Raw genomic sequence first — 16,517 nt, forward strand, 5'->3', positions numbered from 1 at the left:
ACAATGGAAGAAAACGTTATCGGCATTGCTGCCACCCCACTATCTCCTGGAACCGCAGATATTCTTCATCCTAATCCTGCAAGATGTCCTGACTAGACCAGGCCTCAGAGAAGCAACCAGACGACACTATCACCTGCATTGGCTCAATTCTGAACACCAGCTGGGATATGAGACTTCATCTTTCCCCTCGCACTCTCCATGTGTCCTTTTCTTTCACCACCTTCTTTCTTAAAGTCTGGCTATGATGGCTGTCACATGCTGCTTGTACACGGTAGATTGCAGGACTGCTACAAGTAGGACAGGCTTCTGTACCAGTTTTGGACTGGCGACAGAACATTCATCATGAAGAAAGATACAAGAAATGTGTTCTTTTTAAGATACTTTAAAGCACTGTCAGGTATAACTGTTACCAGCTCAGATAAAGTATGTTACACACAGTGCCACCTGCTGGCTGAACATTATAATAGTTTTAGCATTCCATCACATCTCCCCCTTTAAGTTTTATAGTCGTACCATTTACAAAATTTTACTCTATCATGCAAACTTTGAAGTTCAGTACATATCAGTTTGTTAAGGTGTTTCTGAATCATACAGGTTTTCTAATAACATGACTCAAATGCCTAATAACTTTGTGATCTGGCTGTCCATTAGTTGCAATGGCTGGCTGTGGTTGGTTTGGAATTGTATTCTTCTTGTTCTACATCTGCCATTTGTAAAGTTTACTCTGTTGATTGTTCCTTCTGAGGAACAAACTGAAGATGTGAATGGGCTCTGAATTTTTCCACATCTTGTGAATTTAGTCTGAAAGATTTTGTAGCTATGGACTTGTCCCTCTTTTCCTCAGTGGATTTATGATAATTACTTTTTGCAGTCATGCTGTGTCTCTTTACTGCTTCTGAGCTAGTTTCTGGTTTTTCAAGTTGCTCCTGCTTTTTGTTTTGCTCCTTCACTAGCTCACTCTGCTTTATTATCTGGATAGCTGTGTGTATGGTTAAAACTGTCTTTAATTGAACCTGCTGTGAGACACTTTTGTCTGTAAGCCCAGTAATCAGTCTCTCTTTGATATTTTCATGTTTTGCAATCCTCAAATCTCGGTTTTCTGCCAAGGTATGAAAGACTTTTACAAAAGATTCAACACATTCCCCTGGTTCTTGATCTCTCTGGCGAGAACACGCCCTTTCATAAACCAGCAGGCAAACCACACCACTTGCTTCTGGGGAACGCAGGAAAAAAAGAAAGTCCCTGCCACTCTGACCCGTGGGAAAATTCCTTCCCAACTCCAAATAGGGCAGTAAGTCTGACCCTAAGCATGTGAGCAAGACACACAGCCAGGCATCTAGAAAGAGAATCTTTTGTGCTACCTCAGACCACTGGTCCACCCTGAATGGTGTCCCAGTTCTAGCTGTAGCCCATCTAGCCAGCTGTGCATCAGGGGAAATAATTCCTGCCTGACCACTGGAGGCAACCAGCTGAAGTCCCTGAAATACGAGATTTAATTATATAGAGCTGCAAGTGTTATGAGCATGGTGAGCACACAATTATGAGGTGTAGCAACGTAGCTTCCATATCACTTCAGAAGAGAATATTTTGACAGAAGTCATAAGCCTCTTTGGCTATTTCTATACATGCTTTTATCCTTTCTAGATCTTTGTATTTCTTTATACACTTCTCCAAATAAGTAAAAGGGAATATAATAATACTGTTCTATTTACTCCCATCTTCAGGTCAACACTGACGATATTTACTAAATACAGCAGGAAAAAGTTTCCATTATTAAGGTCAGAGATTAACTCAGGAACAGCTGAAAGCAATTGGGTTTTAGCTAACAAAGCTGAGGTGGGAATCTCAAATAGTTCTAGGTAATGCTGAATAGTAAGGCCATTTGGTCAAGCGTTCTTAACTTTTTCCACGTTGAGTTGAAGATGGAAAAAGTAAAGATTATCCCTACATAACTGAGCGCTAGTTACTGAAAGCACGACACCCACATCTTTAAGAACACAAGACTGTTCAGAAAGCTGCAAGCGGGGACATTCTTTCCCAACCAGTGGATTACCACTGGTGCTATTGAAATGCCAGTAGTGATTCTGGTGGATCCAGTTTACCCCTTGCTCCCAGGGCTCACAAAACCATTTACTGGCCACCTCAACCACACCAAGGAAAGACTCAACCACCAGGTCAGAAAGCGCAGAATGACAGTTGAATGTGCTGTTGGTAGAGTGAAGGGATACTGGTGGTGTTTACTCACTAGACTGGATCTCAATGAGAAAAATATTCCAATGGCTTATAGTTACCTCATGTGACCTAAATAATATTTGTGAGGCAATGGGGGAAAAGCTGTCACCAGGATGGAAGGAGGAGACAGGGCAGACTTTGAACAGCCATACATCAGCCATTACAAGAGTTCAACATGGAGCTAGGCAGTTAAGTGAGGTTTTAAAAGAAGACTTTAACAGTCAGCGATAGCAGTGCTCTGTACTGGAATGTTCTGTGGACCTGAAGCTTTGAGTGCTGTCGGGAAATGTGTAGTGCTTTCTGCATATTTATACACATTATGTTTTACCCAAGCTATGAATGATCTGGTGCTTGCTGTACATTTATAAATATGACTGGGGGGTGTTTTCCAGAACCTCTAAGTTTTGTGGTGCTGTACATTTACAAGTCCTCTATGCTTTAAGCATTGCATTGCATTCTGAAATGTGTTGTGAAAAATTATTATTTAAAAAATAAGAAATTTGGCAAAAACAGTGCAGAAAAGCAATGTGCAAAAAACAGCAGGCACTACAAACTCTGAACTGAACTTTTAGAATTGGAAAAGCAGCAAAATTTTCTGTCCATCTCAATATACAAATGTCATCCCTTGTGTTACACATACTGATCTATGTTGGTGTATGTTAAGCAGTGTTTTTCCTTGCAGTCACACAGTGAGGAATCATAGGGATTAAGACGTGGCCCGTGATGCCACATGATATGCTTTGGAGTGTCAGGGCTGCTTCTACAGAGCTCTCTAAGGACTGCAAAATGCAGGGAGCCAGATTTCTGGGCCTGTAGGTCAACCAGCATATGAGTTTGCTGCCTGAGAAGCTCCATTATGTCTTGGTGCATCTCCCTTTCCCCTTCCTGCTGGGAATCCTAGCCTTTCCCATCTCCTTTTTCATTCTCCATAACATCTGTCACGCTGGTCTCCAGGACCTTTGTTCACGATCTGAAGCAGCAATAGCTTGCAAGATCTTGCTGAACTAATCCTCTTCTTTCTCCTCTTCAGGATCAGGTGTTCTGCAGATGTGCAAGGGGCACCCCTCAAAGCCACAATGGCAGCTGCTGATAAAAACAGACAGATGTATCATTGGATTTATAGTCACAACAGAGAGGGAATAAGTTTCAAACTCCCTTCCCTTATTCCCATAAAAACTTTTCATAAGGCTTGCTTATTGACATTTCAGCTTTGAAGTGCCTCTGCACAGCACCACTCTTCAGCCCCAGCCACGGTGAGCATGGGCCCACTGGGGGAAGGGGAGGAATTCTGGTTGCATGAAACAATCAAATTTTGGTCCCTATTCCATTCTACAAATATAGAGCAATGGCACTGAATATTGGCACTATTGTCTATAGGCAGTGGTGGTTTTAGCTGATATCTCACTCCGGAGGATAGCAAAGCCACAGACAGCACAGCTGCTACTGGCATCCTGAAGCCATCCGGGCCAACATGCCACTAGCCTGCTTAGTGCAACGCTGCCAGCTGAACTCACCGTGGTGAGGTGTGGGAAAGTATCGTCTGCAGAAGAAGAAATAAGGCAGCCATCCCTAGAACCCTTCAGGAGAGGATTGCGGAGTAACACCATGAAAGTTTCATTGAGATCTCTCAGGAGGATACAAGGGACATTCTTCTGTACATAAACAAACTGCTCCGCATGGCCCTCTCCATGTCCAATCCAGCGGGGGAACAAAACGCAGATATCACCTCTATTTGTTTTACCTCCATCTCTTCCTGTATGAGTAAAACAACTAAAAGTTTATACCGGTGTCTTGTTAACTTGACAATGGGCCAGGAGACATCTTTACATTTAAACACTGTAAGGAAAAATGCATGCACATGCTTACCAAAGATCCCTTCCTCTTCATTGGGCTCATCCATATTTGGCTGCCAGGACTGACTAGACCATGGTGGAGTCTCAGACAGGTCTTGATTTGTTGTATGGTTGGACTCCCTCCCCCCGCCCCACATCTCCTCTCTCCTCCTCTTCCCTGTTCATGGCAGGGCTCTACATCTCAGGCTCCTCCAAGGTATTCACAGTGGTTTGCAGAGTGCTAGTGGGGCCTCTGTCAAATATGGCACACAGTTTGTTTTAAAAGCAGATCAGCAGCTCACCACTAGATTGATTATTGGCCTCCCTTGTCTCGTAGCATGCCAACTGCACTTCCTTCGCTTTACTTCAGCACTATTTCTGATTCCTGTTGCATCCTTTTGCCTGCATTCCCCATGCAATTTGCTCATAGATGTCCACATTTCTATGGGTGGTCCACAGCTGTGCTTGCACAGCCTCTTCTCCCTATAGTCCCACGAGACCCAATATCTCTTGTATACTCCAAGCAAGAGCACGTCCAGTGTGTTGAGCCAGTCTGGTCGGCTGGCTAGTTACACATAACAAGGGAGAGTTCCTAGACACGTTCACCAAGGTAGACAATCAGGAAAAGGCATTTCAAAAATACATAGGTGACTTCAAAGGAGGTGGGGTTTTCAGTAGCTGTGACCCCTGGGCAGTGGAATTTACAGCCGTTACAAGAGCTGTGACTGTTGCAGCAAACAGTGCATTATGGGACAGCTCCTAGAGCACTGTTAGGGTCAATACACATCATGCATCATCTACGTGCACACTCAGTAGATCACCCATTTCTCTACACTGTTCAGGCAGGTGGTTTTACTGCATTGCAATAATTAGATGCTTATGTCTGCCAGAGACAAACCTGAGCATAGACACATGCACAAAACAGGTTGACAAAAGGCAACGTACACCCATCTAAAGTTGTAGTATAGATCAGGGCCTATTTGCCATAAGTTAGCTTTGGTTATAGTGTAAAGTCACAAGAATTTGGTGATATTTTTTTCTGTGCACAGACAAGTGCATTACTCTGCAGCTGCTAGCAAGGACCTTCAAATAATATTTTATGTCAATTATCCAGGCTCAAAATTTCAAGTTAGAAACAACTTGCCCAATGTGAAAAATCATAACCCTCGCTGAAGGAGACAAGCATTTCTCTACAGGCTGTAGAGGTATCATCCAACAGAGTTAAAATTTCTTAATGTTAACAGTGTATGTGTTGGGTGAACAGGATCCAAGAACTTGCATCTGTTGAAGTGGGCATTCACCCACAAAAGCTTATGGTCCAGTACTTCTGTTAGTCTTAAAGGTGCCACAGGACCCTCTGTTGCTATTTACAGATACCCCTCTGATACTTGAGAAAGAACAGGAGTGCTTGTGGCACTTTAGAGACTAACAAATGTAGTGGAGCATAAGCTTTCGTGGGCTACAGCCCACTTCGTACCCATGCTACGTTTTAAAAGTAGTCATTCAACCCTTGAGTTCACGTTTGCTGCTGATATGGAAGCAACTGGAAATGTATGGGGGGGGGGGGGAGGAAGGGGGGGGGGGAATCGTTTGTTTTAGTTTCTTCTTCCAGGGTTACTGTAAGGGCCGGGAAGCGCCTAGGCCCATCCCCGTGACGCTGGGGGGGGAGGGGGAATCCCTTCCACCTTCTTCCCCACACGGCCCCCTCCCCTGCGCCCCCGTTTAGTGCTGGGCCCCTCCCCCTCACCTGTAGTGCTTGGGGTCACTGGGGGACTTGACAATGGCAGGGTCGCCCAGGCTGGGGTGAGCCCTGCGGCCCCGTCCTTGCGCCTCAGACTCCTCCTGGGGCAGTCGGGCTGCAGCACCTCGGCCGCCCGCTCCGACTCGCTGCCCCGCGGCCAGCTCCGGGCAGCTGCAGCTAGACAAGGGCTTACTCTTGCCGGACATAGTGTGGGCTCAGGCGCCGTTACCGGCTCGCGACGGTTGGCCGCGACCAGCGCCACGGGGGGGGGCCGGCCCGCTGTCTCCTTCCCGGCCCCCGCCTCCCTAGCGCAGCCGGGAGCAGCAGCTCACCCCCACCGAGACAGTTAGGCTAATGGTCATGACCAGCTCGGCTACCTCCCCAACCAATGAACATTCAGCTGCGCGATGACGTACCTTATCGCCCCCTATGACGGTTAAATCAAACCAGCGTCAGAGAGGGGGGAGCAAACCATGGTGAGCGTGGGGGGAGGAACGCACGGCGCCCCACGGAAGCCCACGGAGCTGAAATAGCAGCGAAGAAGGAGGTAGAATAGAGACGAGGCTGAAGGTCTCAGCCTCCCCCACCCATATTTCAGGGTTCGGAGTGGTTCACCGACAAACACCCCCCCCCACATCCCGTGCTGGACTCTTCCACATACGGTATTGGAGGAGGCGGAGCTTTCCCCCGAATGATCTTTCCCACTGATTCAATGAGCTGTCGTTGACTGTCCGCGGAACGAGTGAGCATGCGTGGAAGAGGCCAAGTCCCTGGATGCTGGGAGAGGGGGAGCATTCCACGTGGGAAGTCCAGGGAATGGGGCAGAGAGCTGTGTCAATTCAGTGAAACTTAACTGACCAGAGTTAGGCAGGCCTGTGTGTGATGTGGGTACTATTTGCCCACAGATTAGGGAGCTCACTCCCTTAGTACAGAGGTGTCTACCCAACAGGGGGTTAGCGAGTGCTGGGCTGTGTAATCCTCACTAGGAGTCAGGATGTCTACCCAGTCAGCAGCAGTATAGTGCCAGAGGCTATAGGCATTGTGGCTTTGCAGAGAAAGATTCAGGGTACAGCTTACACTGGGGAGTTTGGTAAAGTGCAAGCAATTTTCATAGGCAGAAGACATCTAGCAGGCAACCTCTGGTTTTTGCCTTTATATATCTGAAATGAACTTTGCAGAACTCCTTCCTAAGCAGAAGTAATCCTTCCTTGCACTTGGAAAAGCATCACTTTCAAGAACAGAATGGGTGCTTGTCAACAGACAACTTTATTCATTACACAGTGCTGTAAAGAAATAGGAATTTAGTGGCCCTGATATTCCAGGGTGCCTGATTTTAACAAATGCCTGCACATGATAGGCTCTCAAGAGCCTAGTATCTGAGATAGCTAGGGAAAGTTCAAATAGGTTGTAATGTGAGAATGTTTCTAACAGCCAGTGCTAATTTACAGCCTAATGCTAGCCAGCGGCATTTCATTATCCTATTAACTACAGCCTCATTGAAGGGAATGCATTGGTCAAGTGGTGTCTAAGTGGAAAAGTCTTCATGTGCAAGAGAGCTTTCAAACATACAACAAGGCTGCTGGCTCTGCTCATGGACTTAACAATTTCTGTAACTGGGCTCAAAATGAAAGAAGTGGCTTTTATTTTTGTCTGCACTCTAACTAATGGAACTTGTGTCAAACACTTGATCTTCATTAGGAATACCCTGTACCAACCCCTAGAAAACATAGTATTATAGGGAGCAATTCTTCAGGGAGGAGCTAGTTCCTCTAGGAATAGATGTTTTACTCCTAACATATGTGGATGAAATCCTGAGATGCCTGTGCAGTTTTTACTCAGGGGAAATTCCCCCTCAGCTCTGGTTTTATCCCCATAGCTCTGGTTTGTTGCACAACAAAAACACTAACCCAGGAACCTATCCCTGCAACAAACCCTGTTGCCATCTCTGTCCGCATATCTATTCAAGGGATACCATCATAGGACCTAACCACTTCAGCCACGCCATCAGGGGCTCGTTCACCTGCACATCTACCAATGTGATATATGCCATCATGTGCCAGCAATGCCCCTCTGCCATGTACATTGGCCAAACCAGGCAGTTTCTACGCAAAAGAATAAATGGACACAAATCAGATGTCAAGAATTATAACATTCAAAAACCAGTCGGAGAACACTTCAGTCTCTCTGGACACTCAATGACAGACTTAAAAGTGGCAATTCTTCAACAAAAAAACCTTCAAAAACAGACTCCAACGAGAAACTGCAGAACTGGAATTAATTTGCAAACTGGACACCATCAAATTAGGCCTGAATAAAGACTGGGAGTGGATGGATCACTACAAAAACTAATTTCCCCATACTAATTTCCCCCTGCTGTTACTCACACCTTCTTGTCAATTGTTTGAAATGGGCCACCCTGATTACATTGGCCTCATTACTGCTACAAAAGTGATTTTTCATGCCTTGGTATTCTACTGTTGAGAATAGCCCACTTCCACTTTCATTGAATTGTTTCATTAGCACTGATCCCCCACTTGGTAAGGCAACTCCCAACTTTTCATGTGCTGTATATTTATACCTGCCTACTGTATTTTCCACTCTATGCATCTGATGAAGTGGGTTTTAGCCCACGAAAGCTTATGCCCAAATACATTTGTTAGTCTCCAAGGTGCCACAAGTACTCCTCGTTGTTTTTACTTTCTTCAGTATTTGCTACAACTCACTTGTCACAATCTCTGGTCCAGGGGTAGTAAATTTTGACAGGGCCTCAAACTAAAATTTCATACAGATAATGACTTGTTTATACTGCTGTATATGGGTCCCGTGTGCGGGGAGGGCCGGGTATATACTGTACACTGAAATTTAAGTATGAGATTAATATTCCAATTGATTTACTTTATAATTATATGGTGAAAATGAGAAAGGAAGCAATTTGTCAGTAATAGTGTGCTATTACACTTTTTTATTTTATGTCTAATTTTATAAGCAAGTAGTTTTTAAGTGAGGTGAAACTTAGGGGTACACCAGACAAATCAGACTCCTGAAAGGGGTACAATAACCTGAAAAGGTCGAGAGCCATTGTCCTGTAGCACCTCAGCACATTATATCAGCTAGAGAGGAGCTGCCCTGTCTACACATTGGGATGCCTGTGCCTTTAAGACCCAGCCTTGGGAAGCCCATGCTGAGATGCACTCTCCTGTGAGAGGGGAAATAAAAAAGCCCCTCTGCCCCCCCCATTTTTGCAAACACAGCAGGCGGCTTATCTCAGCGGGGGTAACTGTGACCCCCCCCCCCCCCCCCCCCCCCCCCCCGCCTCTCCCTAAGCCAGGGTTTTGCCCCATGTCATACTCTGGCAGCGCCACTGTCTGGGCTTAACCCCGGTTTCTAACCCCGCCCCATCCCTGATTTTGCCCTGCAGCCGATCTCCTGGCCCCCGTTTCTTGACCCCCCACCAGCCAGTATCCTTCCGCCCCCTGCCCATTCCCCCCTCCGATTTGCCCCCTTTGCACTCCGCTAAGAAGCACCCGCAGACCCTGAGTCCAAGCACCGGCAGAGTGAGGGCAGCGGCTTCAGTCGCTGTTACTGAGCATGCTCACCTGAGCCGCCAAGCTTCCGGCTTTGCGTAATTACTCCGCGCCCGCCCGGAAGCTGTCTCTCTGCGCCCGCCCGCGCGCTGTGGTCGGGCCGTCTGGTCTCCCGGGCCGGACGCGCGGTGCACTCTGGTCTCTCGGCGGTCGGTGGCCATGGGGAGCGATTTCTACCTGCGCTATTATGTGGGGCACAAGGGGAAATTCGGCCACGAGTTCCTGGAGTTCGAGTTCCGGCCGGACGGTGAGGGCCTGGGGCCCGCGGGGGAGGGGGAGCCGGGGTCTGAGCTGGGGGGCGAAGCGCATTGGCTTCATGGCGAAGGGGGTGGGGGACACACATGGCTCGTAGGGACCATTCTGGGGGGTGGCCAGGAGACGGGCGAGAGGTGCGCGCGCGGAACGAAAGGCGGCGTCTGCTGGCACTGCCCGGGCAGGGACCGCCAAGTCCCGAGTTGTGGCTGCTACACGGGCACCAGCTTGAAGCTCAGACAGTGTTAAACATGGACCCTCCACCTGCCTGGGGTGGGGGGCCGAGAGCAGCCCCCGGCCTGTATCCCTGTTCTGCGGTCCCCCTGCCCAGGGCAGGTGGAGGGTTCGCGGCTCCCCACAGCTGCCTCCGCAGCTCTATCCCCAGTCCAGCTCCACCTGGGGGGTGGGGCCTCAGGGCTGCAGCCTGGCCATGGTAAGAGCTGTGGCCAGGCAGCTGTGAGGAGCCGTGGGCCCTCCACTTGCCCTAGATGGGAGGAGGGAGGGACACAGGCTGGGGGCAGCGCTCACCTGTCCCACCCCACCCTGGGCAGTTGGAGGGTTTGCGGCAACCCCGCTGCCCAGGCTCCCCAGCCAGGCTCCAGCTGCTGGCTTGACCACGGGGACAGGGCTGGGGCCCTATGAGGAAGAGATGGGGTACCCCTGGCGAAAAATGGATGGGCCAGGCCCATCTACTTATCAAAAGTGGGAGAGCCCTGGCCCCCCGTATTCCAGTGCTGATGACTGATTGTTACTGTATATATACTATGTCCAGGAGGTTCTAAACTGCACCTGGTACGTTTGGGTACCAGTCGTGATGGGGTACTATTGTAATACAAAATAAAAATAAGAGAAATTCTAAAAATTCAGAAGTGATATTTATCTTCACTTGGTGGTGTCCCTTAAAATAATAGGTAAAATCTGATTTCTGTGACTAAATATTGTCAAAGTGTTGGTCACAATTCTATTAATCTACCACAAAAAAATCTTGTTCCTAGCTAATTCAGAAGTTATAAATAAATGTTGCTAGTGCAGTTAATTGACGTATTTCCCAGTATAACTATAGCGCAAGCCCTCTAACCAGTTGCATAGTTTTGAAATAATGGAAAATACAAATAAAGTCCATGGCAGCTATTTAAACATTTACAACTCCTGCCTCCCAATGCTTTATACATCAGTCAGAGTCTGCTAAAATAATGATTTAGGAACAGATTTAGTTTCTTAGTAAATATTTAATACACAGATGTATTTGATTTCTCTTACTGGGCTCTGCTACCACTGGAGGTTCTAAATTGCACACAATTTGAATCAGCTGAGGGAGCTCCACCTAGCAAGGTAAGGGCAGCTTTGAAGTATAGATGGGGTTCTTATGGAAGCCTACCAGCATAGGCTGCCTGGAGATACCCAGGAAGATGCAGATTCAGGGTAACTTGGCTACATCCCTTTCCTGGCCAGGACTGCCCACTTTATTAGTTACAGCTCTTCCTCTCAGCAGAGAAGAGGCTATGGGAGTCTTGTGCAGCTGCAAGACTCTTACAGATGAGTAGTCAGCTAATAGCTATCTTGTGAATGGGTCCACCTGTATGAACCCTAGAATAAACTGAGTCCCTTTGTTGAAAAACTTCAGGGGGAAAAAAATGGCCTACATTGGGGTAGTCAATAGTCAGACAGCGGACCAAATCTGGACCGCCTGATGCTTTTGAATGGACCCAGAAATCTTTTTATTTACGTATTATCATTATTTCATTATTTTTTTCTGGAGTCTGTACCGTGACTATACATTGACCAAGAAATTTGGACCTTGACAAAAAATAATTGACTACCCCGGCCCACATCTATATAGCAGCTTTCATATCCAGTATCCAAAATGACTTTCAAATGATTCAGAATCAAAATACAGCACCCTCTAAGATGGGAGAATGGCAGCCAGACCAGCAACTTGTCCCCACAACAGGGAGGACAGAATAGAAATTTTAGACAAGGGCATTGGAGGAAACCTTTCTGCAACAATTTAATTGATTTATTTTTATAGCTGTTTAATTAGGAAGTATTAGCAATCTTAGAAAATCGCTACCATACAAGTACCAAAAATACAACATTTACCATTATATAATAGAACCTCAGTTTGTAAAAGTATTATCCAATTTAAGCACTGGAAAGATAAAAGGCTGAGTCAACCTACTTAACACACACTAACAGTGGCTCTCTCTTCCTTTTTTATGTGGCTTCCCATACAAACATACACATGTTTCATTATTTTATTACATTTTACAATCATTACGTATTGACCATCGCAGTACTTTGTCTATTGTAGTTTGAATCTAATACTCATCTTTATTTTAACAGGAAAACTGAGATATGCCAACAACAGCAATTACAAAAATGATGTAATGATCAGAAAAGAGGTATGGTATTTGTGTATTTTAGTAAACATATCTTTGAATACTCTGCAAATAAAGCTAAACCAAATAAATGGTTTTCATGAATTGATATAATTGGCTTTTAACACTTAATCAAAGTGAGCATTCCTTTTTAGCTATAGTTACCCTCTATGGCTCCATCACCATAATATCTAATCACCTCACAAACAGGAATTAATTTAATTAATTCATCCTCTTACCATTTCTATGACAGATTATCACCACTTTACATATGGAGAACTGATGCAGAAAAATTAAGGGCCTCATCCAAAGCCCATTGCAGTCATAGGGAAGTTTCCAATTGACTTTGGTCATTCAGTCAGGTCACACAGTTTGTGCCAAAGCCATGCGTTGAATCCTTGTTACCTGATTCCTAGTCCAGTGCTTTAATCATCCTTTCTGTTGTGTTTCTTTTTCTCATGCACTTTTCTCCCTGTGTTTTTATTTACTTTAGGAATTAGTTTTATCTGGCATAAATGGTATTGCAATATTTGTTGATTGTAAAAAAAGTTTTCACATCTAATTTTTTTTAAAAGGTTATTCTTCATTATTGTTTCTTGCTTATGTATACACCCTAGTCAACAGGGGATGGGGAGCAGAGGACATGCCATAGAGCCACTACTCCCGTACATGCACTTTTCTCTTCTCCCCTGAGACTTGATCCTCCTAATTTGGGTCTCTTCCAGAAAAGGCGACTGGGCCTTTTACTTCTTCATGATTAGAAGAGTTGACCAGGATGAACTAAATGCTTGGTGTCAGCTCTTTATCTGTGTGCATTCAACACTTCTAGAGTGGTAACATCCATAACATCTGAACAAATTCTGTTTTGTTAATGCTTTCTGTAACCTACAAGAAGGCTAATAAAAGAGCACTTCATTCATGCTCGGTCCATCCTAGATACAATAAGGAAGATTAACTTTTGTAAATAGATTAGGTATGACAACTTTTCTACACCCAATTTTTGGAATAGAATAATAGCCTGCTTCTGCAAACCCTTACATGCTTGAAAATTCCTTATTATGCATTTATGCCCATTGATTTCATGCCCCAGCAAGGGCTACTCAACTGAATAAGGGTTTTCAGAACTGGGTTCTGGTCATATATATTTGTAATATGGAGAACTGTCTTGACAGTTTCTCTAACTTCTTCTGGGAGCTGATAGTTCATCATCTTATAAGTTGTATGCATATGATTATTGAAAATCCTCATAAGAGCTTTCTGAATTTTGAAAGCATGTGTTCTTGTTCAGAGATTCAGGGGCCTGAAATACTTTAAAAATGTCTTCAACATGTCAACTTTCAAACATTAAGTAGTTTTCTGTGCTTATGCATCAGCTCTTTGGTATATATTAAGATAAGTTTAAATGTTGCTTGTAGGCCTATGTACACAAGAGTGTGATGGAGGAACTGAAGAGAATAATTGATGACAGTGAAATCACAAAAGAAGACGATGCCTTATGGCCTCCACCTGACAGAGTTGGTCGGCAGGTTAGTAGCTTTTCCACTTGCATTATTAACATTGTATTAATTTGGATTTGGTTGCTTGTCATAAGCATAACTGGGTATTTAACATTTTTTTTGTAAACTGAAAGATCCACTAGAATCTTATTTTTAACAGATCGGTAAATATGTAAAACTTAAAACTTTGAGTAGTAGAGCAGTTTACTCTGAAAGTGTGAGTACCTGGGCGTTTAAGTCACGTATAATGAGATTTGTTGTTTTTAAGCAGTGAGATAAAATGGTTTTACATTTAAACTGTTCCTATGAATGAACCAGCATAATTTCAAGCAGTTCTGCTATTTGACTGGGGGTTTTTTATTTATTTTCTAGGAGCTTGAAATTGTAATCGGTGATGAACACATCTCTTTTACCACATCAAAAATCGGATCACTTATTGATGTAAATCAATCCAAGTATGTAGTCTAATTCCCGTTTTGCCAAAATGGTGTCATTAATAAGGAATGTCTGTTGTAACTACAACCAATTTATAAATCTACATTGGGAGCACTCGTTAATACATGATGACCATTATCATTCAAAAACTTCTGTTGTCTCATACTGCCTCTTTTGGAAGATCCTCTGTTAATTATTACACTGTTAATTATTAGACTGTGAATGGCTAGCCAAGTACAGAAGCAGTTTCTCCGCCCTTGGTGTTCACACTTCAACTACTAGCAGAGGACCTCACCCTCCCTGATTGAACTAGCCTCGTTATCTCCAGACTGATTCTTACCAGCATATTTATACCTGCCCCTGGAAATTTCCATTACATGCATCCGACGAAGTGGGCATTCACCCACGAAAGCTTATGCTCCAATACATCTGTTAGTCTTAAAGGTGCCACAGGACTCTGTTGCTTTTTACAGATCCAGACTAACATGGCTACCCCTCTGATACTATTACACTGCAGAATTTCATTCTTTTGTAGTGTAGCAAAATGACCTGCAAAGTATTTTGAACACTACCTCAGTGAATTATAAAATATTATCTGTGCATAAAACCCCCAAAATGTATTAAGAGTCTGAAAAAATTATAAACTCTTACAGTGAAATCCTTGCCCTGTTAAGTCTATGGCAAAACTCCCATTTACTTCAACACGAACAGTAATTCACCCCTGAACTAAACTAAAAAGATTCTGTAACACATGTTTCTAAAAGTCTTAGTGACGATATTAAACTAATATATGGAACAAAAAGGCTGTACATTGTAAAAGTAAAGTAGTGAATGTGGGCCAGACTTACAGTATACGACCTTCAGTCTAAGCATGTAACTATCAATTTACCACAGTAAAAAGCTGTACCAGACTGAACCATGGCGTTTTAAGTCAGTCACTGATGAAAAAGAACAATCTTGGCACTATGGCTTTTTTTTATGGCTTTAGTTTTAGAAACTACTCTTAAAACTTGAAAACTAATGTTTGTTTTTTGTCCTTTAGGGATCCAGAAGGGTTACGAGTGTTTTACTATCTGGTGCAGGACCTTAAGTGTCTAGTCTTCAGTCTCATTGGATTACATTTCAAGATTAAGCCAATTTAAATTGTATAATTTTGAGTTTGTATTGTAATGTTGCAAGGGGTGGGACACTTTCATTCCTTATCTCTTCTTGGATAGAACTTTTATGTATGTTTAGAATTTTTTTTTACAAACTGTAAGTGAATGTCTTTAATAAAAATGGTGAAACCTGTATTTTTTTAATTTAAAAGTTGTCCATGTAATCGAGGTCTCAATCTCTGAACACCGTTTACTTTCATTACTGTATATCCAAGATGAGTGGCTTTGAGTTCCTGTAGATCAGTTCAATATCTAGTTTTAGAAAAAACAATATTTTAACTGTTCTATCCATATAGCACTCCGGGGCAGAACAAATGAAGTTCTGTAGATCCCTGGAATTAAAACTCTTGTCAGACCTCTTAAGATAAGTTTGTGTCCCAATCTTTAAATGGATGCTTTGAACATCAGTTAATGATCAGATAAGAACCGAAGCCCTGGTTCTGTGCTGGCTTTGTTTTAGCTGTCTCGGTGATTGACATGCTATCAAAACTGACAGTTTTTCCTGATACCTGCTCTTAAACCTCTGAATGGAAGCTTTACAAGATTATTTGCTTTTTACATGAAGGATTGATAATCTATTTCTTAAATATGGATCAATCTCCTTTTCTGTATTGTTCAAATTCTTATCATTATCTTAAATATTTTTAAAATACTCTTATATACCCCGTAAGTCTGCAGAATTCATTTGCTAAGGATATAATTGTAAACATGTGACACAGTAGCCCACTTTGAGGTAACTTTGGCCATGCAAACAAAGTATATTTTAGGCAAATTATAATATGACTATACATGTAGGGAATATAAATGTTTGTCTAGTTACATCAAGTATTTTAGGTTGAAAATGTGACCATCTTTACATCTGTTTCTCAGGTGGTAAATCAGCTGCATGTATTTAAAAACTATCCTTTTTAAAAATATATTTGAAATCTATGTAAACATTAAGATGGCCTACTGTGTAAAGAAGGGTGTTTAAAAGAACCATCCTATTTTTGTTTTAGACATAATGTTTTGTATCTTTATATACACTAAAATAAGTTTTGCATATTTATCTAAGACAACGAGTAGAGAATATAATGTTTCTCCAAAAATCTGTTTTTGGCTCTGATAACTCATCTTTTTCAAAATAACTATTTAAAGAAATTATATTAAATACTGTGTAGAACATACACTTTTAATACTTACAGCTCCAACATCTGAAAGGGTATGTAGATATCTAGGGTTAGCATATTTTAATTTTTAAAAAGGAGGACACTCCATGGGGCACCAACTCCGCCCCTTCTCTGCCCCCTGCTCCTCCCCCTCCCCTGCTTCCCGCAAATCAAATGTTTGCGGGAAGCCTGAAACGGAGGCAGCAGGTAAGCTGGGGCTGGGGCGGGGTGCAGCACGGCCCCGTCCGGCCCCCCCAGCCGA

The 16,517-nt window shown here is 43.6% G+C and overlaps 2 protein-coding genes and 1 long non-coding RNA gene across 3 annotated transcripts in view; 1 reads left to right on the plus strand and 2 right to left on the minus strand.

Annotated features, from left to right (window-relative positions):
• LOC128841500 (nardilysin-like) overlaps nucleotides 1-6,137 on the minus strand; it is an 89,029-nt gene extending 82,892 nt beyond the window's left edge. Inside the window, exon 1 of the mRNA XM_054036545.1 lies at nucleotides 5,812-6,137. Within this exon, the coding sequence (XP_053892520.1) occupies nucleotides 5,812-6,011 (200 nt within the window). The 5' untranslated portion in view covers nucleotides 6,012-6,137. The remainder of the gene's footprint in view (nucleotides 1-5,811) is intronic.
• On the minus strand, nucleotides 1,690-4,085 carry LOC128841505 (uncharacterized). The gene is made up of 2 exons (XR_008445863.1): nucleotides 3,747-4,085; nucleotides 1,690-3,318 (listed from the first exon to the last, which is right to left on the minus strand). It is a non-coding gene; the product is annotated as an uncharacterized LOC128841505 (long non-coding RNA).
• A 3,309-nt stretch (nucleotides 6,138-9,446) lies between the features above and the next one.
• On the plus strand, nucleotides 9,447-15,240 carry MAGOH (mago homolog, exon junction complex subunit). Its single transcript, XM_054038443.1, has 5 exons — nucleotides 9,447-9,636; nucleotides 11,985-12,043; nucleotides 13,435-13,545; nucleotides 13,888-13,970; nucleotides 14,993-15,240. Exons 1-5 carry the CDS (start codon nucleotides 9,549-9,551, stop codon nucleotides 15,090-15,092), a joined length of 441 nt encoding a protein of 146 aa, XP_053894418.1. The 5' UTR covers nucleotides 9,447-9,548; the 3' UTR covers nucleotides 15,093-15,240.
• The last annotated feature ends 1,277 nt before the right edge of the window (nucleotides 15,241-16,517 follow it).

Source organism: Malaclemys terrapin, chromosome 8 (genome assembly GCF_027887155.1).
Source record: "Malaclemys terrapin pileata isolate rMalTer1 chromosome 8, rMalTer1.hap1, whole genome shotgun sequence".
Classification (NCBI taxonomy): domain Eukaryota; kingdom Metazoa; phylum Chordata; order Testudines; family Emydidae; genus Malaclemys; species Malaclemys terrapin.